The 23,259-nt window shown below is 48.8% G+C and overlaps 1 protein-coding gene across 1 annotated transcript in view; it reads left to right on the top strand.

Annotated features, from left to right (window-relative positions):
- The window catches only part of LOC149367333 (protein O-mannosyl-transferase TMTC1-like), a 228,414-nt gene extending 210,073 nt beyond the window's left edge, over window positions 1–18,341 (top strand). Inside the window, exon 18 of the mRNA XM_089555018.1 lies at window positions 14,758–18,341. Coding sequence (XP_089411144.1) covers window positions 14,758–14,967 — 210 coding nt within the window. The 3' untranslated portion in view covers window positions 14,968–18,341. The remainder of the gene's footprint in view (window positions 1–14,757) is intronic.
- The last annotated feature ends 4,918 nt before the right edge of the window (window positions 18,342–23,259 follow it).

Below are 23,259 nucleotides of genomic sequence, written 5' to 3'. Positions count from 1 at the left end.
TCGCGGTGAGCACAAAATGCCGTGAAGAGCCACTGGAAACGTCGCACACCATGTTGTCTCAGAACGGCGGGGGCACTGGCGATAAGGTCTGAGAGGCAGGGTTCGCATGGCGTGCTTGAATTTGACTGTCCAACGCTTGTGCGGCAGCCAGCGCTACGAAGTCAAGCGTACCTGATGCAAGAGCATCGACACGGGGGAGTGCATCGGCGGCACTGTTCACGGGTCCTTCGATGTGTCTAATACCTACCATAAATTCAGAAACAAAACTCAAATGCCCTATCTCGCGTGAAGTGTATGAGCTTTGACTCACACGAAAAGCAAAAGTTAAGGGCTTGTGCTCCGTGAGCACACAAAAAACGGCTCCTTCCGAGATGTGATGGAAGTGTTGAATGGCGATATAGACAGCTAGCAACTCAGGGCCGAAAGCGCTGTAGTGTGTTTTTGAGCGCTTGAGCTTCTGAGAGAAGAAACCCAGCGGGCACCAGCAGTCGTCCTGAAGCTGTTGCAGGACGGCGCCCCTACAGCTGCACCAGAGGCGTCGGTAATGAGACGCAACGAGGCGTCGACCAGCGGGTGCATGAGCAGTGCAGCGTCGGCATGGGTGTTCTTGGCAGCTGGGAAGGCAGTTTCGGTAGCTGACGTCCACTCGAGAGGAGCGTGAGGACCATGCGGTGACTTTAAGAGATCGGTGAGGGACAGGATAATGCGCGCAATGTCGGGCAAGACACGTGGGTGGAAGTTTAGGAGCCCGAGGAACTCGCGAAGCTTGCGACGTGACTTGGGGCGACGAAAGTCGCGAATGGTGCGCACCTTGCTCTCCAAAGGGCGAATTCCCTGCACTGTTACGTGATGGCCAAGGAACTCGATAGCGTTGACGCCAAAACCCACTTGGCCGGATTGATGACAAGACTATGATCTTCGAGGCGTGAAAAGAGCAGGCGCAGGCGTTCTGCGTGTTCTTCTGACGAGGAACTGGCAACTAGCAGATAATCGAGATGCCAGAACACAAAAGGCAGGCCACGAGTGAGCTCGTTTATGAAGTGTTGGGATGTCTGGGCGGCGTTTCGGAGCCCAGAGGGCATACGGACCTACTCTAAGAGGCCAAATGTCACAGTAGCTGTGTTAGGGGTGTCTGCAGGCTCCACCGTGATCCGACGGTAGGCCTTCACAAGGTCAACCTTGGAAAATATGGTCATGCCATGGAGGTCGGCCGCAAAGTGGTGAATACCAGGGAGAGGATATCGATCCGGGACAGCGCGGGTGCTGAGGGCATGATAGACGCCGCAGGGGCACCAATCGCCGCGGTAATGTTTCGGCACCATATGCAGCGGCGAAGACCAACTGCTGGACGACAGCCGAATGATGCCCAATCGCAGCTTATGGTTGAATTCGTGGCTGGCAATGACGAGGCGGTCGCCAGCAAGGCGGCGCGGTCAGTATAACATTAGTGGGCCCGTGGTGACGGTGTAACGGACGGGAAACTCAAGGTTGATGGGCCGCGTGATGGCAGGAAAATCGGCTAGAATTGCACCAGAAACGTACGACGGCAGCTACGGAGCGGCTTGGAGATGGGGGTGGCCACCAGGGCGAGGATGCCGTTCACAGACAAGTGAATCGTGTGGTCCGCCAGTCGACGACATCGAGTGTCGACAGCCAGGCCTAAAGTGGGAAGAAAGTCCACTCATAGGATGGCAAACAGCACGTCCACGATAATGAAAATCCATTTTAATGTGCGGCGTAAACCCAAATCGAGGGTTACTGAGCGCTGTCCTTAGGTAGTGATCTGGGAGGTGTTTACTGCCTGCAAAGGCGCTCCTTGCACAGCGCGTTGCCGATCGAGGCGGGAGGCGGGCACGACGCTGTTGAGGTATTAGCGGGGTCGCAGCGGAGCACCAGACAGAGACGACCAGCGTGACAGGCTTCTAGTTCCGGACTGCGTGTGCCGGGCGTGCACCACGAGCACGCGCTGTCCGTCTTTATTTTCCTCTAGCGCGCACTGTAACGCCGATCTCAGCGCCGGCGCTTTATAGCGTCGCCGGGCGCTACAGGGCCCCCCGCCTAGACGGAACGGCGAAATGTACGCGCCGACGGGGTACAGATGGAGGTCACGCGATGGAGGGACGGTCCGGTAAGTTCATGTCAAGGTCCAGGAAGAGCCGTCGGGTGGAGGGCGCGGATTCAGGTGGACGAGCCTGGCTGCTGCGCAATGGGCGAATGATGCAGGGTGCCGAGCTGACAAAGCATATTAGGGCAATGGAGGCCATGGTGGGGCCGTCACCGACTGTAGTGCTGCCCGCTGGCACAAGTGTCATTGGTGCTGGACCGTTGCAGCTGATGTCGGCGGGAAGCTGGCACACAGAGTACGCCGTCACAAGCAAGGGAGCGGTCGAAACGGCTCCGTGGACAGATGTGGTCTTTAGCGTGGTGTCGTGTCGCTGCTGTAGCGCCAGCTTCAAGTCGTCCAAATAGGTGGAAATGGCTGGCTTACATGGCTCAGGTGCCCCTGATGTAGGGCGCGAGCAGTGCGGTCCGGCCACTATGGTTGGCACAGGTGTGACCGACGAGACAACGGTGACAGCTGTGGTGATGACGGAGGAAGTTGCTGGGTTCAATTCCAGGTGCTGGGGTAAATCGGGAGTGGCCGTCCGGAGCGACTGGCCAGTGCTGATGCGCGTGTGGGCATGGTCGGGCTTGAGAGCAAGCGCTGACACTGGGTCAGGAACTGTTTCAGGCAAAGTGGGGCTGGAGGCGATCGCCGTGCTTGTTACTGCTGTCATCGGGTTGGCTTTCTCATCCTGCTCCTGATGACGAGTAGTGCTCTGCGGACCTTCTGAGGGGCTGGGAGTGTGACAAGCAGGCTTGGTCGTTGTCGAGGGCTCTTTAGCATCAGCGGGCGACGGCTTCAACCTCACAGAAGAGGCCTGCAGAGCTGTTGGCGGTAGTGACGAGGTCGATGGAGATGCCGGAAGCCTCGGCACGGCTGCTGCCGCAGAGTCGTCTTTGGCTGCAGGAGGCTCTGGCGACAACGCCACTGAAGCGCAAAGAGGCAGGGCCAGAGACGCGGGTACGATAGTAGTGGGAGAAGGACGCGAGGCGGAGCTCGTGCGGATCCCACCTGGTGTGGCGTCGAGAGAGACAGCCGGGCTGGAGACGCTGGACGGGAGTGGCGGCGATGCGGCGAGGGGCTGCTGAGGCGGGCCGGGTTCTGATGAAGGCTGCGTGGGCGCGAGCGAGGCCGGTGCAGGGCCAGAGGCTGGCGGCGGCGAAAACGGGTCCGCTGCGTCGTAGAGCGGCGGCGGAACGTAGTAGGCGCCGAAGTCGGCCAAGACGGCCGCACGCAGCGCATCGTATGGCCGGCCGCCGAAGGCAGAGTAGGTGAGCCGACGCAGGAGGTCGGGTGGGAGGATGTCGCAAAGGACTTCGTGTTTGAACGGCTGGATGGTGATGCCGTTCAGGTACATCGCAGCCTCCAGTTGGGCGAACCACCCGCCGACGCCTGCAGGCCGGAACGCCGGGAGCGGCGGGTCGAAACTTGGGTGCTGCCAGTACGCCATGCTGGAACGCCGCTGAGATAGAAGGCACGGTTCTCCAGGTCACCACTGTTGAGAGTTTGCGGGGTCGCAGCGGAGCACCAGACAGAGACGACCAGCGTGGCAGGCTTCTAGTTCCGGACTGCGTGTGCCGGGCGTGCACCACGAGCACGCGCTGTCCGTCTTTATTTTCCTCTAGCGCGCGCTGTAACGCCGATCTCAGCGCCGGCGCTTTATAGCGTCGCCGGGCGCTACAACGCTAAGCTGTGCACCGGTGTCCATGAGGAAGCGGCATCCCGAGATCCTGTCGGCGACGTATAGTAGGCGGCTGGATGTAGAGCCAGAGTCACCGGCCGCCATCAGTGACTCGCCGGCGCGTTTCCCGACCAGAGGCAAGGCTGTCGGCACTGCGCGCAGCGGCGCCGATCTAGCGGTGGTGCCAGCAGAACCCGTCACGGGCTGGGCTCGATTGAAAACTGAGACTTGAATGATGGCGCAACTGTTGGTGAGAGGATCGCTGGCAGCAACGATGAATCAGCGCTCGCAGTGCGGCAACGGTGCTCGCGAGGTGGTAGATTTTAGTCTCGAGGCTTGACTGCCTGACGACGAGAGTGGTCGACGCGGGGGAAGGAATTGCAGTCACAGAACGCGGGCCAGAGTAGTCCGAGACACGGTCAGCCAACTCCGTGAGCTTATCCAAGCTAACGTCACCTCCTGCTGCTATGACGACCACAAGCTTCTCAGTCAGGCGCTGAAGGAGCAGCTCGCGGATTAGTTGGCTGTTGACTTGCTGTGGGCGGTCACCGAGCAGCTGTCGCATGCGATGGACGAGTTGAGGAGGAGGAGGAGGTAGAAGAGGAAAGGCAGGGAGGTTAACCGGAATAATAATCGGTGTGCTACCCTACACGGGTAGCAACTGCTGCAGGCGGCAGCGCTCCGAGATGGTCTCCCGGGCCAGGACCGTAGCCTGGAAGTGATCACACGGGGAGGAAGGTCGGGCGTCTGCAGAACGTCGTGAAACTCGTCCATTACATCAGGGGAGAGCGTCGACACGACGTGGAGATACTTCACGCGTTGTGACGTGGCGCGCCGAAGGTCGAATACAGCCTCCACTTGCGCGAACCATAACGGCAGGATACCGAGGCCAAAATGACGGTAAAATGACGGACGTGCCCCAATAGTGAGACTAACAAAGAAACAGACTTCATGCCATGCGCTCAACTTGGTATCGTGTAGGAAGTGGAGGTCCTCGAATAGCTGCATTGTGGCGACCACAGAATGGTAAGGTCTGGAAATGGCGTAGCCCTGAAGAGGGAGCGGAATAAATTAGTGAAGCGGAAGCCAGTTAACGAGTTAGCGGCAAGGTTTGGTTTGGTTAAAGAACCACCTGGGGTTCTTTAACGAGCAGTGACATCGCACAGTACACGAGCCTCTAGAATTTCGCCGCCATCGACCACCACGGCTATGATCGAACCCGCGCCTTTCGGTTCAGGAGCCGAATGCATAACCACCGAGCCACCCCGACGGCTTAAGTTACCGGTATGGGGAAAGGAGAAAAATTTATGATATCGCTGCAGAACAGATATTAGGCACTAGCTGAGGAAGACGATCTTAGTGTTGAATTAATGAACAGCTATCATTACGGAGTCCGCAGAAGGAGTCGGTGATACTGGCTAGCTATCTCAGGAGACGAAAAATGTCATTAAAAGCGCCAAATCATGAAAGCGCCTAACCCTACAGAGAGAATAGAACTGGCAGAGCTATCAAAGTTAATAAATAAGCGCTAGTTATCCGATGTAAGGAAGTTTAACGATGGAGGAAATGGAGCATGCTCGATAGAAGAGAGGTAGCCGCAAAGCAGTGAATAGAAAACTAGGCATAGGTAAAAACCAGATCTATGCGCTACCACACAAAGAGGGCAATATCATTCGCAATATAAATAAGATAGTTAAAATAGCCGAAGTGTTCTACACAAGTCTCTACAGTATGCAATGTAATCAGAACCATAATGAGATAGGCTGTACAGCGCAGTAGTGGAGGGTCCGCCAATAATGAAAGAGGAAGTGAAGAAAACCTTAGGAGAAATGAAAAGGGGGAAAGCAGCTAATGCGGAGCAGGTAACAGGAGATCTGTTGAAAGACGGAGGGGAGATTGCGCTAGAAGAACTAGTCATCCTTACTATGCATTTCCTTGTGGCCTTGAGCGTACCAGGTGCTTTGAAGAACGCTAATATTAACTTATTTCATAAGAAAGTAGACGTGAAGGACTTGAAAAACAACGGACCGGTCAGCTTACTGTCCATTGCCTACATGGTATTTACCAAGGCACTCGCAAATAGAATCGGACAACATTAGACTTCAACCAACCAAATGATCAGGCAGGTGTTGGTAAAGGATATTCGACAATAGACCGTATTTACGCTATCAATCAGGTGACAGAAAAATGTGCAAAATATAAGCAACCTCTATATATAGCGTTTATTGATTACGAGAAAGCATTTGACTTAGTCGAGTCCTTAGCAGTCTTGCAGGCATTGCGGAATCAGCGTATAGAAGATTTTTATGTGAAAATACTGGAAGATATCTGTACCGATTTCACAGGCACTCCGGAATCAGGGTGTAGAAGAGTGTTATGTGAAAATACTGGAACATATATGCAACGATTGTACAGGCAATGAGGAATCAGGGTGTAGAAGTGTGTTATGTGAAAATTGTGGAAGATATCTGTAACGATTGCAATGCGGAATCAGGGTGTCCAAGAGTGTTATGTAAAAATACTGGAAGATATCTCTAACAATTGCACATGCATTGCGGAATCAGGGTGTCGAAGAGTGTTATGTAAAAGTACTGGAAGATATCTGTAACGATTGGACATGCACTGCGGAATCAGGGTTTGGAATAGTGTAATGTGAAAATACTGGGAGATATATATAACGATTACACAGGCACTGTGGAATCAGGGTGTGTAGAAGACTGTTATGTGAAAATAATGGACGATATCTCTAACGATTGCACAGGCATTGCGGAATGAGGGTGTAGAAGAGTGTTATGTTATAATACTGGAAGATATCTGTAACGATTGCACAGGCATTGCGGAATCAGGGTGTAGAACTGTGTTATATGAAAATACTGGTAGATATCTGTAACGATTGCACAGCCACCATAGTCCTTCATAAAGTCAGCAATAAAATTCCAATAAGGAAGGGTATCAGGCATGGAGACACAATCTCGGCCATATTTTCACCGCCTGTTTTTCAGCATTGGGAACAGATGAGGATAAGACTTAATGGAAAATTCATAAGTAATTTCCGAATCGCTCATGACCTTGCCTTGCTAAGTAACTTAGGAGATGAGCTTCGAAGCATGACCAATGAGTTAGATATGCTTAGTAGAATGTTAGGTCTTCAAATTAATAATATGCAAACAACCAAAGTAAACTTCAACAGCCTCTCAAAGGAACAGCACAGAGCCCACCTTCAAGCAGTACCGAACTTACCGCTATCAAGGCATGTCCAGCTCACCGGCCAATGATTTGATCAGATTTCTGCTACCACTCTGGAATCAGGCTTTAGAACTAATCATGACTGGGAAATTAGGGAGTCTTACCTGATCTCTTAATTCAATACAGTGTCTTCAGGTTTAAATGAAGGCAAAGGAAAATTGAGTTCCATACCCTCTTAATGACCAAATATTTCGCTTTTAGGTTAGTGCACTCTGGTTCGCCATCAGTTTGTTTTCTGGATTTAGTAATAGATATTATTTCTACTGATTATGCTGTTCATCGCCTCTGTGTGTTTCGTTGATCACGTGTAACTTCTCGCTTCTTTATTCTCGCTGTTGAAGATGATGACTTGTCATCTTGGGACTCATTATAAGCAAAGTACATAATCATGCGCATCCGTGTTCATTTGATGTAGTTAAGAGAGAAGATAGATTAAATTTCGCAAATTAGGTGTTGTGTATCGTGAATCATTTATCTTTTTGTAGCCATGTGCCTGATGCTTTCTTTATCGTTTTTTGGGGGGTTTATTATCCTGTGCGTTGTTCTTATCTACATATATTGTGCCTTCCCTTTTAATTCAGAAACCCTGACGAAGGCTGTTCCACGGTCGAAACGCCAATAAATTGTTTCAAGCGTTTCAAACGTTGGTCTACGGTTATATATATATATATATATATATATATATATATATATATATATATATATATATATATATATATATATATATATATATATATGGCTGTTGGTGGCTGTTGGCTTCTTTCATATTTATAACGAGCCCCTCATCCCCTTCCCTTGTTTGCTTAATTGCTCAGCGAGGGCCTCGGTTCTGGCAGCCTTGACGGCATAGGAAGCATAAGAGGGTTCTCACGCAGCTTCCACCCTCTCCGTTCGATGACGTTCTACGTCACACCGGCGGTAACTCAGGACGTTCTACGTCCGCCGCTTATGAACGTGGGTGGCGCTGATGAACACTCTGAAGGTTAGGCAACTTGTAAACATAAATACCCCCGAAAGTAGAAGATTTGACAGCCGTCGCCGTAGCTCAGAGGTAGAGCACCGGACGCGTAATTCGGAGGTCGTGGGTTCGGATCCCACCGGTGGCATGTGGTTGTTTTTTCTTCTTTTTTTCTTCTGCTTTTCTAATCAATTAGCTTTAAGCGATGACATATTCAGTAATATTCTAAATTAATCAACACCACAAAATAAATAAATTAATTAAAAAAAACCCCTGTGCCCCTTGGTTTCTGTGGCTGTTGGCTTCTTTCATATATATATATATATATATATATATATATATATATATATATATATATATATATATATATATATATATATATATATATATATATATATATATATATATATATATATATATATATATATAGGACTTGGAGGAAGAAGAGGGAGGCGCGCGCAGACTGATCTGGGCTCTGAGCCGTTTCGGGCCAGCTGTGTTCCGTCCAGCCTTCACCTGTATAAAAGCCATTTCATCCGCTACATTTGGTGCTAGGTGCTCGGTAAACACGTCCTGGATTCACCAGTACCCCGTCGCAGCCGCCGTGTAGCAGGTTTGCCACCTTTATCGCCTGAGGATTTCATTGCAATGGCTAACACGCTAGCGACACAGACCCAGGAACTGCGAGCTGAGGAGGAGATGACTTTGACCCATCAGCGAGATCCGCGCACATTCCATGGCGAGACCGAAGAGCACGTTGAGGAATGGCTCCGACATTACGAAAGGTGCAGCAAATACAACCGTTGGAACGCTACCGCCCGCCTGTACAACGTTGTTTTCTTCCTTGCTGGCATGGCTCTGACTTGGTTCGACAACCACGAAGAAAATCTTACGACCTGTAGTCGGTTTGTCGAAGAAATCACGAAGACCTTCGGGGATACTCTTGCGAGGAAGGAACGCGCTGAGCATCAACTTTCCCAAAGAGCTCAACTACCTGGTGAAACAAGCACGAAATACATCGAGGAAGTATTGAAACTTTGTCGCATGGTCAACCGGCAAATGCTAGAAGAAGACAAGGTAGGACACCTTCTCAAAGAGATTGCTGAGGACGTGTACAACTTCCTGATTTCCCGAAACACCCTTGCTACGGTTGCGGATGTCATAAAGCAATGCCTTGCATTTGAGGCGTTTAAAGCACGCCGGATAGTACCCAAATTCGGCCGCCTTTCCAATGTGACAACCGTCGCCAGCGTCGACATCCCCGAGCTAGAAGACATCGCTTGTATAGTCGGGAGGATTTTACGTGAGGAGTTGGCTGCTCAGCGGCGACGTACAAGTTTTGATGAACTTTACCAACCGGCTTCGAGGCCCATGCCAACATTGGAGCTGCGTACGCCATGGACTGCACCAAATAACAACGACCCGTTTAACAACTACGGTATTGAGCAGAGCCAACAACCGACCTCGCACCCGTACTTCCAGCAGCTTCCATCCCGTCCTGACGAAGTACCTCGTGGTGCGTCTCGTCGCGCGTCCGTCGCCTCTCCTCGGCCTTTAAGGGATCCTGCTGTGAGCTACCAAAGTCGCCAGCCACCGATATGTTACGGCTGCGGGTTCAGCGGACACATCTCCCGCTTTTGCCCGCGTCGCCAATTTTCTCGACCCCCTGTGCAACGCGCACCACGCTTCAGGAATGACGCCCAGTGGGAGCAGCCACCCGCTACCTTCTATCGGCCTCCTTCTCCCCAACGCGGTGCACGCAATGACTCCCCTGTCTGCGATCGCAGCATCACTCCGCCGCCGCAGCGGCAAGGCCGTTCAGCATCCCCACGTCGCCGCTTTGTTTCTCCACCGCTGGGAAACTAGGCGGTGCGACCGATGGAGGTAAGGTCGCCGGACAGTCAATATCGCGAATACCTCTGCTTATCATCATGCTCAAGAACAAAGTGTCAGTGACTGTAGACAATGTTCAAACGGATGCTTTAGTTGGCAATGGTGCCGCTGTGTCTGTTATGAGCCTTTCATTCAGGAACCGCCTTCGACAGAAAGTTATGTTTGTGTGGGACAGAATCGGTAGGTTTTGTGGAGTTGGGGGTGAAACTTTAGTTCCGGTTGGCCTGTGCTACGCTTCAGTTGTCCTTGGTGACGAGTGCTACCGAACAGAATTCGTTGTGTTGAGACGTGCCACGCATGATGTGATCTTGGGTGTTGACTTTTTGCGCGAGTGTGGTGCAACGCTAGACTTCAGTGCTGGCGAAATTTCTTTAAAGCCAAACATTGTCCCCGTATTAGTAGATGACATGTCCCAGCCTCATGAAGGAGTTCTCTCCCTGCAGGAAGATGTGCTGCTGCCGGTGAAATCATCCCAACATTTCGTGGGCACGAACTCATTAGTCGTCGAGCCAAATGTCTCGAACGGGGCGAAAAAAAAATGTTTTGGTGCCACGCTCCGTCGTCGAGGCAGTGGATGGCGGCGCACTCATCTGGACTGTGAACGTGTCAGAGGAGCCTGTTCGTCTTCCTTCTGGTTTAGCACTCGCAAGATTTGAGAACCATGTGACCCACGCCATTGAAACTATTTCTGATGTCAGCGGAGCAGCGCCCGGGGAGTCTGAATTTTCTGCTGAGCTTGAGCGCATGGTCAACAAATAACTCCCGTCTAGTGAACGCCTTACGCTGCAAGAAATCTTGGCGCGTCATGCTCAAGTGTTCGACTTTGCCTCTAAGGGATCGGTTAGTCATTTCCCAGCCTCTCGAATACAGCATAAAATTAACACAGGAACCGCACCCCCTATTCGCCAGAAACCTTACAGAGTCTCCCCGGCAGAGCGCAAGATCATTCAAGAGCAGGTCGACGAAATGCTGCAGAAAGGAGTCATCCGCGAATCTTGCAGTCCGTGGGCCGCCCCTGTGATCTTAGTGCGAAAAAAAGACGAATTCTTGGCGATTCTGCGTTGACTACCGTCTTCTGAATGCGCTAACAAAGAAAGACGTATACCCGTTACCTCGCATTGATGACGCCGTCGACTGTCTGTATTCGGCGTCATATTTCTCCTCTGTTGATTTGCGATCTGGTTATTGGCAAATTCCCCTGCATCCATCCGACCATGAGAAGACAGCCTTCGTAACCCCAGATGGTTTGTACGAATTTAATGTAATGCCATTTGGATTATGCAACGCCCCCGCAACGTTCGAGCGATTCATGGACAGGATCCTTCGTGGCTTAAAATGGGAAATCTGCATGTGTTACCTGGATGATGTCATCATTTCCGGCAAGTCTTTCCAAGAGCACAATGAAAGACTTCATATTGTTCTCCAATGCATCGGATCGGCGGGACTGATTTTGAACTCCAAGAAGTGCCATTTTGGAGACCGGCAAACTCTAGTTCTTCGCTTCCTCGTCAACCAGGATGGTATCAGGCCGGATCCGCAGTAGATCGCTGCAGTCCGAGATTTCGAACCTCCACGCACCCTGAAGAGCCTTCGGAGCTTCCTCGGACTCTCTTCATATTTTCGTCGCTTCATTGCTGGCTTTGCGCAGATCGCCCACCCCCTCAGTTCTCTTCCGCATAAGGATTCGCAGTTTGTGTGGACCCCCGAGTGCGACTCCTCTTTTCATCAGCTGAAATCTTCTCTCACGTCAGCACCCCTCCTGCGGCACTTCGACCCTTCTGCTCGGACGGAGATCCACACTGATGCCAGTGGCGTCGGTCTTGGGGCGGTGCTTGTCCAGCTGCACGGTGGGGCTGAGTACGTTATTGCCTATGCCAGCCGCACGTTAACAAAATGTGAGCGCAACTACACTGTCACCGAATTGGAGTGCCTCGCCGTTGTGTTCGCTGTGCACAAGTTCCGACCGTATCTGTATGGACGCCACTTCACCACTGTTACGGACCATCATTCTCTCTGCTGGCTCATCGGACTTCGTCGTCTGGCGCGCTGGGCATTGCGCCTACAAGAATATAACTTTGCTGTTTGCTACAAAAGTGGGCGCCGTCATAGTGATGCAGACTGCTTGTCACGCCACCCGTTGCCAACCTCAGCCAATGATGAAGACGGTTTCGAAGAGTGCTTAGCCTCGTGCGAGCCGACGTTCCCCAGTATGGCGACCTTTAGCCGCGAGCAACGCAGCGACCTTTCACTGCAGCGCCTTATAGAAGCGGCAGCAGGAGGAGTGGATTCAACCCCATTTATTATCAAAGATGGTATTTTGTTCAAGAAGAACTACTCTGTCGATGGTGCTGCCCTGCTTTTGGTCGTCCCGAAAAGTCTCTGGTCGCAAGTCTTGCACGCTATGCACGATGACATCACATCTGGCCATCTAGGCTTCTCTCGTACCCTCCATCGCATTCGCCAGCGTTTTTATTGGCCGCAAGTTTATAAGACCACCAAGCAGTACGTTGCGATATGTGAACCATGCCAACGCCTTAAGGCACGAACCACCACGACGGCCGGTCCTTTCCAGCCCGTCAAACCACCCACTTCCCCTTTTCAAAAGATTGGAATCGACCTGCTTGGTCCCTTCCCAAAGTCTTCCGAGGGACGCCGTTGGGTGATTGTATGCGTCGACTATCTTATCCGATACGCCGAAACCGCTGCTCTCACTACCGCCAAGGCTGATGATGTTTCCTCGTTTCTTCTCCACTCTGTTATTCTTCGCCACGGCGCACCCCGTGTTATAATAAGTGATCGTGGACGGCAATTTACTGCTGATGTCGTAGAAGAAGTGGTCCGGCTTTGTAGATCAGACTACCGGCACTCTACACCGTACCACCCGCAGACCAACGGTCTTACCGAGCGCACCAACCGCACTCTGACAACTATGTTGTCCATGTACGTCTCGTCTGACCATCGCAACTGGGACGCCGTGTTGCCATATGTGATGTACGCCTATAACCCGGCAAATCATGAGGTCACCGGGTATTCTCCCTTCTATTTGCTATATGCCCGAACTCCCCGCGTTTTCCTCGATACCATCTTCCCGTTTTCCCTCATCTTGAACGCGTCCGTTGCCCAGATACTCTGCCGTGCCGAAGAAGCCCGTCGTATAGCCCTTTTACGTACCCTGGCCTCTCAACGCCGCTCAAAAGAGTACTACGACCTACATCATCGTGCAGTCACTTAATCTCCTGGAGATCTTGTCCGGCTTTGGACGCCAACCCGCAAGCGAGGATTATATCAGAAGTTTCTGTATAAGTACGATAACCCCTTCGTTGTGTTGGACCGATTGAACGACGTGAATTACATCATCGCTATGGTGACGACGGATAAACGCCGTTCCCGCAAGACACAAGTCGTTCATGTGGCCCGCTTGAAGCGCTGCCAGCGTCGATCTGCCTGACTTTCTCGAGGACGAGAATCGTCTGCCCCCGGGGAAATTGTTACGCCGCGTAGTGGCTGACTGAGGACTTGGGGGAAGAAGAGGGAGGCGCGCGCAGACTGATCTCGGCTCTGAGCCATTTCGGGCCAGCTTTGTTCCGTCCAGCCTTCACCTGTATAAAAGCCATTTCTTCCGCTACAATATATATATATATATATATATAGTCACCAGAAATTCAAAAACATAAGATTTAATTCACGGCGTTTCGGCTGGAGGACCAGCCTTTTTCGAGGCTGGTCCTCCAGCCGAAACGCCCTGAATTAAATCTTACGTTTTTGAATTTCTGGTGACTATCTTATATTAATCAATCAGCTGCCAAGAAATAATTTTTGATATATATATATATATAAGGGATAACAAAATCTTCAAGGCAACTGATTAAAAATATAATGAGTTGGGGAAGTCACATTGAAAAACTTAACAGATTTATTCAACGTTTCGACCAGGGACTGGTCTTTTTCAAGAATGAAAAAGACCAGTCCCTGGTCGAAACGTTGAATAAATCTGTTAAGTTTTTCAATGTGACTTCCCCAACTTATTAAATATATATATATATATATATATATATATTCAGAACAATGGTCTCACAGGGCTTACCTAATCCGGGCAGTCCTAACTGTACAGATCGACGATAGTTTTTATTCCTTTATCCGCTCCGCGGTCTGTGTGGCCTACATCCGAGAAAATAAAGGAAATTTTCACCGCATTTCTGCATTTTTCATTGGATCCAACCTTTGTATATAAGAAGCCGAGGATCTATAACGCACTCTTGTATTTCCGCACAATTATGGAGCATAATATTTCGACTTATGTAGACGCCTTTCCTTATAGATTATTTCTGTACTTTCGCCCATATTTCTCGTATTCAACTGAGCACAGATGCATATATCGCCTTCATTGGCACACTGGTTCATAGGATAGCCTTAGCAATACTTTGCCATGCGGTTTCGGCGCTCTAATAACATGCGAATAATACGAAGTTCTCCCACATCTTCTCGCGCACTAAATGCTGCGGGACAATGCGTCCTGGCGTCTGTAAAATAACTTTTTCTTTCCCACTGAAGATGAAGATACCGCCACAGTAAAGGAGCAGGATGGCGTCACAGAATTGAATTATTGAACGTTTTGATTGCCTGCGTAGCAGGACTGTCGTCATCCGCATCTATTTCGATGCATACGAAAGTGGCACAAATTGCAGACGTCAAAGAAGTTGGGGAAAGAATTTCGTCCACGATCTTTGACCCTCGCCGCTTTTCCCATGCCTCGTTCGCGGCAAACCCAAACAGTGAAAATAGCACTGCTTGAGAGCATAACTGATTACATCTTTATGTGGGAAATTTCTGGAAATAGGCTACAGAGAATGCGCATCTTTTTCTGCGATCTCGCAGGGTGACTACTCGGCTGCCTTCCGCCATTACCAGGTAGCCCTGTCCTTGGACCCAAAGAACCAGCTCATCACAGACAACATGGCCAAGTTGAGGCGGCGACTCACTCGACCTCAATCTGTACGCAGTCTGCCTAGTGGCGGCCCGGACTGCAAGGACTCTTCGTCTCCTTGGGCTTCTACAGGCATGGACTCTACTTGGAGTGTTGTGTAGCCGGACATATTACTTGACTGAAGTGGTGGATCGAGATTATTTTACCCCATTGAGTGACTAGATGGCCTTTCTATCATTAACCTTCCGTGCGAGGAGGATGGCGATATATGGCTTTGTTTCCGTTTTGGCTACAACGCTTCTGTGCCTTTTTTTTAATCAGCAGTCACGTTATTGCTTGAACCTTCACTTTTTCTTCCTCATTTCAATATGCTCTCACTGAACCACTGGAAATGTGCGGGCGTGTTGTATCTGCTATCGCACTTCACGAATTTGAATCATTATGCAGCTGTGCGGCTCCTGTGGTGTAGGAGAAGCGCATTTCTCTGCATGATACCTGGCGCACCGCCGTGAAAGCGTCGATGCAGGACTACAGGTTTCTATAAAGGGAAGATCTGAGAGCGTCGATGAAATTATTTTAGCGCGTACCCTTCCGTTTAGGCAACAGAAATCACTGTTACTAGAGCATGCCAAGGTATGGTACCAGCACTTGCCAAGTGATGGAACGGTCAAGCTTTGTGTTCACTTTATTGAACTTACTTTAGCAGCTCTGCCAAAAGCATTGGATAGCACTATTCTCCAGTCAAATCTTCGAAAACATCGGTGTCATCTAGCTGACTGCTCACCATCCTGGTTTCAATGTGTGGTTATGGGCCTGCATAGCAAGGTGAATGTGCCGGGCCTGATCTGTGCATGTGAACGATTTCTTCAAAATGAACATTGCAAAAATATCTCCACACTTTCGCTTAAGACTCAGCTGAGAATGACGCCACGTGTTATTATTTTCTTCCATTTGTGGAGTGAACTGAGGACATCACGCGCTAGTCATTATGAGCGTGAACCGTTTAACTAAGTGTGCAGCTGTAGCCCGCGCCCGCAAAGAGTGAACTTAGAACCCCAGAGGGGCATGTGCACCTTACTACGGAAAAAGAGGCAATCTCTCGAGTGGTGTAACCTATGTCGTTCTCTAATTCTGGTGTATTCTGCGTGAACGCGACATGAGTTTTGAACCAATAGAATTGTCAAACTATGCAACACCGTGCCTATGTGCCCTACCTTCGTCGCCAAGAGAGTGATTATTTCTCTCTAGGGCTACTTTCAAAGTGCTACTAATGTTGTCAGATGTTGTGCTTCTGTGTGCTGTGTGGGCTCTGAACGCTTTCGGTAAGGGTTGCCGTGGTGCGCTCTGGGTGAGAACCCACGGCAGAAGAATTTGACTGTGACTACGTGAGCTCCAAGATGCGACGTCATCGGTCTTCTTGCTGATCGCTGTGCAATTCGACATCCTGACAGTGGAGTTCCGAAATGACGGTAACGAATAGACGTTTCAGGGTAACAGCTACTATTGCATGAAAAGTGATCGGTGTGCTAGATAAATGTACGACGATATCGTTTTTCCCGTCATAATTTGTTGTTTCACGCTGAATATTTGCTGGTTTTGAGCATCCTCAGCACAACAGATAGATGTGCCTGTTCTGCGTGGTCCCAGGTGTAAAAACTGTACAGTTGGGATCGCTGTTTTCTTTGATGTACAGTGGGAATAGTGTGTACAGCATCATTGATGCGCTTCCGCGTCGTCTCAGTACCGCATCATCTTACACGCATGATTCCTTAATAGCAGCAATGTTTTTTTGAATATCATGATATGGTTCGCAATAGCATCGAAAATGACGTGTTCGCATGTACATGGCAAAAGTTATCACCAGTGTACACTGACTTCGCTCGTAAAGGGTTCGTCTCCGTATTTGTGGCGAGTGATTCCGGGAGCGTTCTCACATTATTCACATTAATTGCACTTTCATGCGCATGATTGCAGGCAGTGCTTGAGGAATGGCAGTTCCTTATGAAGAGAGTTTTATCTTTATACCCACATTACTAATTGGTGTATTGGACGCTTGCGAATGCTAGTACGTATTTCTAAAATATTTGATCACCTAAAAGCCTGCTGGAAGATTTCGAGTTCTTGACAAGCAACATGCCACAACACGTACTTTTCACTACAAAATAGGTCGAGTCATAGTCGGATATACCCCGTTACTCGCTCTTGATGCCAAAGAGAATATTCAGGATCACCTGCTGCGCGGAATAAATACTTCAGCAGCTCATAAACCTATGCATCTATTAAGCGGTGTCATCTGCGCCTCGTAGAGTTCAGGCACGAATTCATAAGACAACAATAACGTCATTTTTTTTCTTGAGGCTGCTATTTTTACTGCACGTTTATTTCGCGAGGCGGAACAGAGCCGCGCGGTGTTTCCCATTCAAAAGCGCACTTCACCGTTGTTTGGGCGCCAGGAAAAGGCAAAGGTGGAATTTTAGGTTCCACGATAATTTCGTAATCGAGCACAACGTAGACGTGCGCTACAAGAAGCGTTCCGTCGTGAACTCTGCAAGCGAAATGATTGCTCAAACGCGCCTGCTCGCGGAATCCAGCCTGAAACTTCTAGGCTAACTGGTGTCCACAAACCACAAACTTACCTTCGTGTTTCATTACCTACTGTAGTGAATCTAAATGTGTTCACCTGTATAGTGCCATTCTTTTACTCTCTATGTCAGTACGACCTCTGTGAGGTTTAACGGTGACACCGCCTTAACGATATTTTGGACGAAGTGTTCTCCACTGTTGTCTTTTGGCCCAAAGGAATGATTTTAAGCTAAGTGTATTGTACTTCGACTGCCATAATACCCTACTACCGCAGTGAGCATTTTTGTTTTCCGCGGGGAAACCATTGCTTGCTTTTCTTCGCTAAAGCGGTGCCGGTAGGCGACAGCAGGCTGCAAGAACCGCTTTCCTGTTGACTCGCTTTGGGCTGCCCCTTTGACCTTCTCTGTCAGACGGTAGGCAGCTGTAGCTTGAGAGGGGACGTCGTGTTGTGTAGTGTCGAAGACCATTGGGAGCCGGAACGGTACCTCCTGGTCTGAGTAATTTAGTGCCTCACGTGATAATTCGTTTCCCCTTAATATTACGCTCTGCAGGCCCTTGTAGAAAGCGTATGTTTTTTAGCACTGTGAGTACATTTGCTGCATGACTACGCCACCGCCTGTCTGCCTTCGGGCTTTCGCGGCTGACGTTGGCATTATCTGTGTTACGGATTTCGTTGTTCATGTGTGAGTGTATTGTGCGTGACGCTGTTGTAGGCAGTTGTCCTACCCTATTGATTCCTTTTTCGTGTCGAACATCATTAGGCAAAAACACGTTTTTTGTTCTTCAGTAAGTCGTCATAACGGATTTGAAAAATATCGGTCCGAATGAGAAACGAAAGATGGATGGATAAATAAATACTTGAGCATAAAAACAAGGATAATCGAAATGGCAATTTCTACCGTTTTCCTGCTCCTTGAATACCTGGTCCCGGAAATTCGTTACACAGCTGTTTAGTTTTGCTCACACGCACTGCAAGGCAATGTTTTTGGTAAAAGCAGTCAGTTCTTGCTGTGTCAGTGACGGTAGTTTTTTATTGCAGTGCGAATAAAGATATTGACACAAAAATGTCGCCGTCTTCCGTCACTTGATTTCAATTGCCTGAGAGAAGCGTGACGTCATGCCCCACGTGATCACAGGAGATTCGCGGTGGGCAAGGCGGCAGTTGGCTGCTATGTTCGGCCAGGTGCAGAATGCGAAGGTCTCCTTTGACTTGCAGGCAGAAGCAGGACCTTTGCCTGATGTGGAAAACATGCCCAAGCGGAGATTGCACCCATATGTGTAACAGCGACCTGCGCACGGAGGTGCTATGCTTTCTCAAGACCTAGGAAACTAACCAGTGAGTATGCGGCACACGAGGACGGAGAAAGAAAGAGCATTAAACGACAGGTGAAAAACTCGAAAGTTAAAAATTGGATTAATTAAATGGAGAAGAAGCATAGTGTAGAACTAAATCCATACTGGAAAAAGCAGATCAGGAAGGAATCTTTCTATGATAACTCAAGAGGCGGTGCCCTACTCTTTGAAGCTAGGTCAGGGTGTCTTAGAACGCGCAGCTACAGAAAGAAATTTAACGAAGAATATGACACATGTGCAGTGTGTGGAAGATCGGTGGAAACAATTGAACACCGCATACGGGAGCGTTTCTTCATACCACGACGTCCCGCGGGGATAGGCCCACACACTGCGCTCACGGGAGCACAGCCTTGCTGCCAGAGCTTGGAGGCGCCGGCACGTACTCTTGGCTTGTTCCTGCTCGGCTTGCTTTTCCTCTAGTTCGCCTAGAATGGCCAGCTGCCGCCAACGCAGCTGCTGAACTTGCACTTGGTAAGTGGCGAAGACAGCCAAGAACTTCTTGCCTTCTTCAGTGTCCGGCACAGGCCTGCTGTGAGCCATCGCGGTATGCACGACTTGCCGCTGACGCACAGCACATTCAAATACACTAGATATAGTAAAAAAACACTTGACACAAGAGAAAAATGGATAAATATAAGAGTTGGAAATAGACTTAAAATACTAAAATACACTTAAGACACGAGAAAAAAGATTAACTGGAAGAGAACAACACAGCACGGAGCGACGAAGCGAAGCAGAAGGGGTGGATTGACTTGGTTTTTGCGTCGGCTGCGGAGTTGACTGCACACAATGTTGTAAGACTATTTTCATGTTCTGTTTGAATTTCAGCAACCTCCGGCAACAAATTATGTTCCACAGACGACACCAAAGTTTATTAGTAAAAGAACTTCCTAGCCTTGTGTTTCCTTACAGTTTTTTTATATTGCTGTTACAAAATGAGTCTTATAAATGTTTCGTGAGCAGCAGCCACGTGACCAGCGCCACTGCACAAACTGAGGACAGGTTTTCCCGCGTAACACCGCCAAACTGAGGTTCGCGACAGCCATGGTTAACTCCGCCTAATCATAGTTGCGCGTAACAGTGGTTAAGCCGGCCGTGTAACTAGGATATAAGAAGGGCGTTGACCGCTCGAGCCGCCATTTAAGCTTCAGCGAACAAATTGTGTTTTGTTTGTTTGCCTTTCTCTCTAGTGGTAGTGCGCTTTAAGCGGAATAATTCTATTGTATTGTAATATCTCGCAAGTGTAACTTTATTAACATCATCGCTCAAACCGCTTACTACGAACATCGAGTGCTTTGGGCAACTTCCGCAGAATAAGTCTACTCGGACCACTACACGAGCTCAAAATTCTTGTTTTGGTTTTTACCATTTTGAAGCACAACACGGAAGGCGGAAATTATGTTGATCTGATCTGCATGGAATATCATTTCCTTTACTGTGATGGAAGAATTTCATCGCTCGATATTTTTTTATACGGCCATTCACATATTTCAAAATTGTGCCCCGTTTCTTGACTCATGAGATTAATATTCAAGCTCCCCTTTTTCTTACTCCCCTGTCTGCACTCTTCTTCGCGTCGCCGCGTAAGTAAATGAAAAGTGGATGTAGTGGAACAACCGCGGAAATCGAACCCACTTAAGGCCATTTAGAGGGAAATAATTGCAGCCTAAGGCGCAATACAATGTAGAAATCAAGAAGCGCCATAGCATCTTTATCGATTCCTCGCTTAATCATCACTGGGGTGCACCGCACTCAGTTATTACGAAGACCAGCTAAAATGTAACCGTAGACTGCAAACACGAATGAAAAACACAGAAGCACGCTTGCTCTCATCAAGGCCAATTAGGCTGCCACCTGCGCATAACGCCGTGGCCGAAAGCTGTTAGGTCGCTTCCTGAAGTGTTTCCGCGCTGAACTCCGGGCTTAATTAATGGCTTCCTCGCTGTAGTGCCATTTCCTGACAGAGTGAATAACCTCCAGCACATGGCGACCAGCTCGCCTGTTTTCCATTTTTTATCACGCTTGTGTGATCCCTCGCTCAAGCTTCGCTTTAATTTCGCGGCACGCAGTCCAAATTACCGACGACTTAACTCATTTCTCTCGCTGCCGATACATTTGATATCGAATGAAACTCGAGGGGAAGAAATTCTTGAGGCAAACTAAGGCAACAAAGGCCTTACGGAAAGAGAAAAATTAGAAGACTTTCCTCAGACATAAGAACAGAAAGGTCTGTTCGCGGCTCATATAACCTTTCGCGTGCGCGAAATGAAGAGCTTTAAAGCTGAAAAGATAAGCCAATTTAGGCCTGAACGATTTTGTGGCCAGGGGTGAATTGCTGGAAAGTAGTCCGACCATCACGTTTCCTGCAATGTACCTTCACAGCAATGCAGCGCCAAGAACCAGGCTTAAGGACTACGCATTTGGATCTCTCTTGCCAACTTTCATGCTTGCGTTTTTACTTAGCACAGTGAGCAGCAACGTGGTCAAGAGGGCCATTTTTCTCCCATTTTCATGCTCCGTCAGCGTCTTGGTCAGGCATCGCCCTGTTTGTCCTACGCAAATGGCACCGTATGTGAAGGGCATTTGGTATATCACGCTTTCTTCACTAGGAACGAGGGAAGACGCATGTGTTACCTAGCAGTCACCCTTCTTTACTTTCCATGGATGACCTGTTTGCCCATAGCATTCAGTTGGCTATGAGCAGAAAAGCCGACATCTACGTCGTATCTGCCCGCAATCTTCTTGAAGCCATGCGACATACCGGAGACAAAGGACGGCCATTTCCTTTCCTTTTTCATTGTGGTCTGACCACTGTTCGCACTTTCAATCAGCTTTTCTGAAGCTCTAGAAATGATTTCAGCGGGTAACCATTAGAGAATAAGCTGCAGACTTGTGTCATAATGCTGTCAGCAATGCTCTAGAGACACGATTTTTGAGAGCACATTTCAGGCATGATAGTGCTATACCTTCTTTGATTAGCTTGGAGCGACCAGATGAAAACTTCCACAGAAGTTTAGCCGACCTCGGGCGACAACACCACCAAACATGTTCAAGTTCAGGAAACAGAGCCAGATCTTAGAACTGAGTTGAGTTCAGTTTATTTTTCTTTCACAAATTAAACAGGGAACTATGACAAAAGGCGGTTGCCTGACGAGGTCACAGTCCCCTACTACAGTCTGCAGCGGTGCAGAACAGAGAAAACAAACCTTAACGGGGAGTTATACCAAACGACATGGTTACAACATACAGCAGCGAAATTACATTACAGCATTACAGCAGTGTTACAGCAGCATTACAGCATTACAGCAGCGAAATTACATGTATGAATATAAAGTATACTATCCACTCCAAGCAATCAATAGACATGGCACAAAATACAAAAAAATCATACAGTCAACGAAAGGCGACGAAAGAAAACAAGCATTCGCGAAAGACAAAACAAAAATTAGGTAATTGTTTTTGGTGAGCTTGTATTAATTGCTTGTTATGTCTGTGTTAAATTTGCTCTTAGAGAGATGAAACATGAAACTTAGAGATGGGTTGTTGAGAACAGCTGGGGTCTGGCAATATAGCTTCTGTTTTCGGTAATTTGTCCTCGTTTTAGCGACCAGATTTTTGTGTATTCTGAGGGGGTATTTACTTGGAGGGTGGGTGGTCAGGAAAGGCGGAGAATGGTCTATTTGTATAGATATGCTGTAACAAGCGGTATATATAGACCCCGTCAGCTTTGAGTAGATTATGCTTTTGGTATAGGTGACGTTGGTAACTTTTCCGGCCTGCCGCGCACACCCTCAAAAGCTCGGAGTGCATTTTTTTGCAGATCAAATGCTTTTGATCATTAATGGAAGTTGCGCTGCCCTGCACCAGCGGGCAATAAATAATTTCGAAAGAATAGTGCGTAAAACATACCTTTAATGAAACCAGTAAGAGGTCGCTGATCCTATTGAGATCGCCAACAACTTTGCTAAGTTCCCTGGCGAGTTCAGAATTATGTGTGTTCCTAGATTTCTTCACGGAAGCAGGCACCATTAAAATTCTGAGTCGTTACATACGGTACTTTTTGTTAGCATAAATTATGTCAGGCGTGTAATTAATTAGAGCATCAATAGGCCCGAAAATAATATATTGTTTTGGACGTCATCATCAGCCTGTTTACGCCCAAAGCAGGGCAAAGGCCTCTCCCATGTCTCTCCAATTAACCCTGTCATTTGCTAGTTGCGGCCACCGTATCCCCGCAAACATCTTAATCTCATCCGCCCACCTAACTTTCTGTCGCCGCCTACCACACTTGCCTTCTCTTGGAATCCACTCCGTTACCCTTAAGGACCAGCGGTATCTCCGCTTCGAATTACATGCCCTGCCCAAGCCCATTTCTTCCTCTTGATTTGAACTAGAATGTCAATAACACGCGTTTGTTCTCTCATCCACTCCTGCCGCTTCCGGGTATACATGCAAAGGTTTCGCGTTTTTTCCAAAATAAAGTTGCAGTTCAGCACTCGTTTATCGTGCTCTGTGTT

This window comes from Amblyomma mixtum, chromosome 1 (assembly GCF_055824585.1).
Source record: "Amblyomma mixtum isolate Tamu chromosome 1, ASM5582458v1, whole genome shotgun sequence".
NCBI lineage: Eukaryota > Metazoa > Arthropoda > Arachnida > Ixodida > Ixodidae > Amblyomma > Amblyomma mixtum.
Note: the sequence above shows the minus strand (reverse complement) of the source record. Positions and strands in the feature narration are given on the sequence as shown.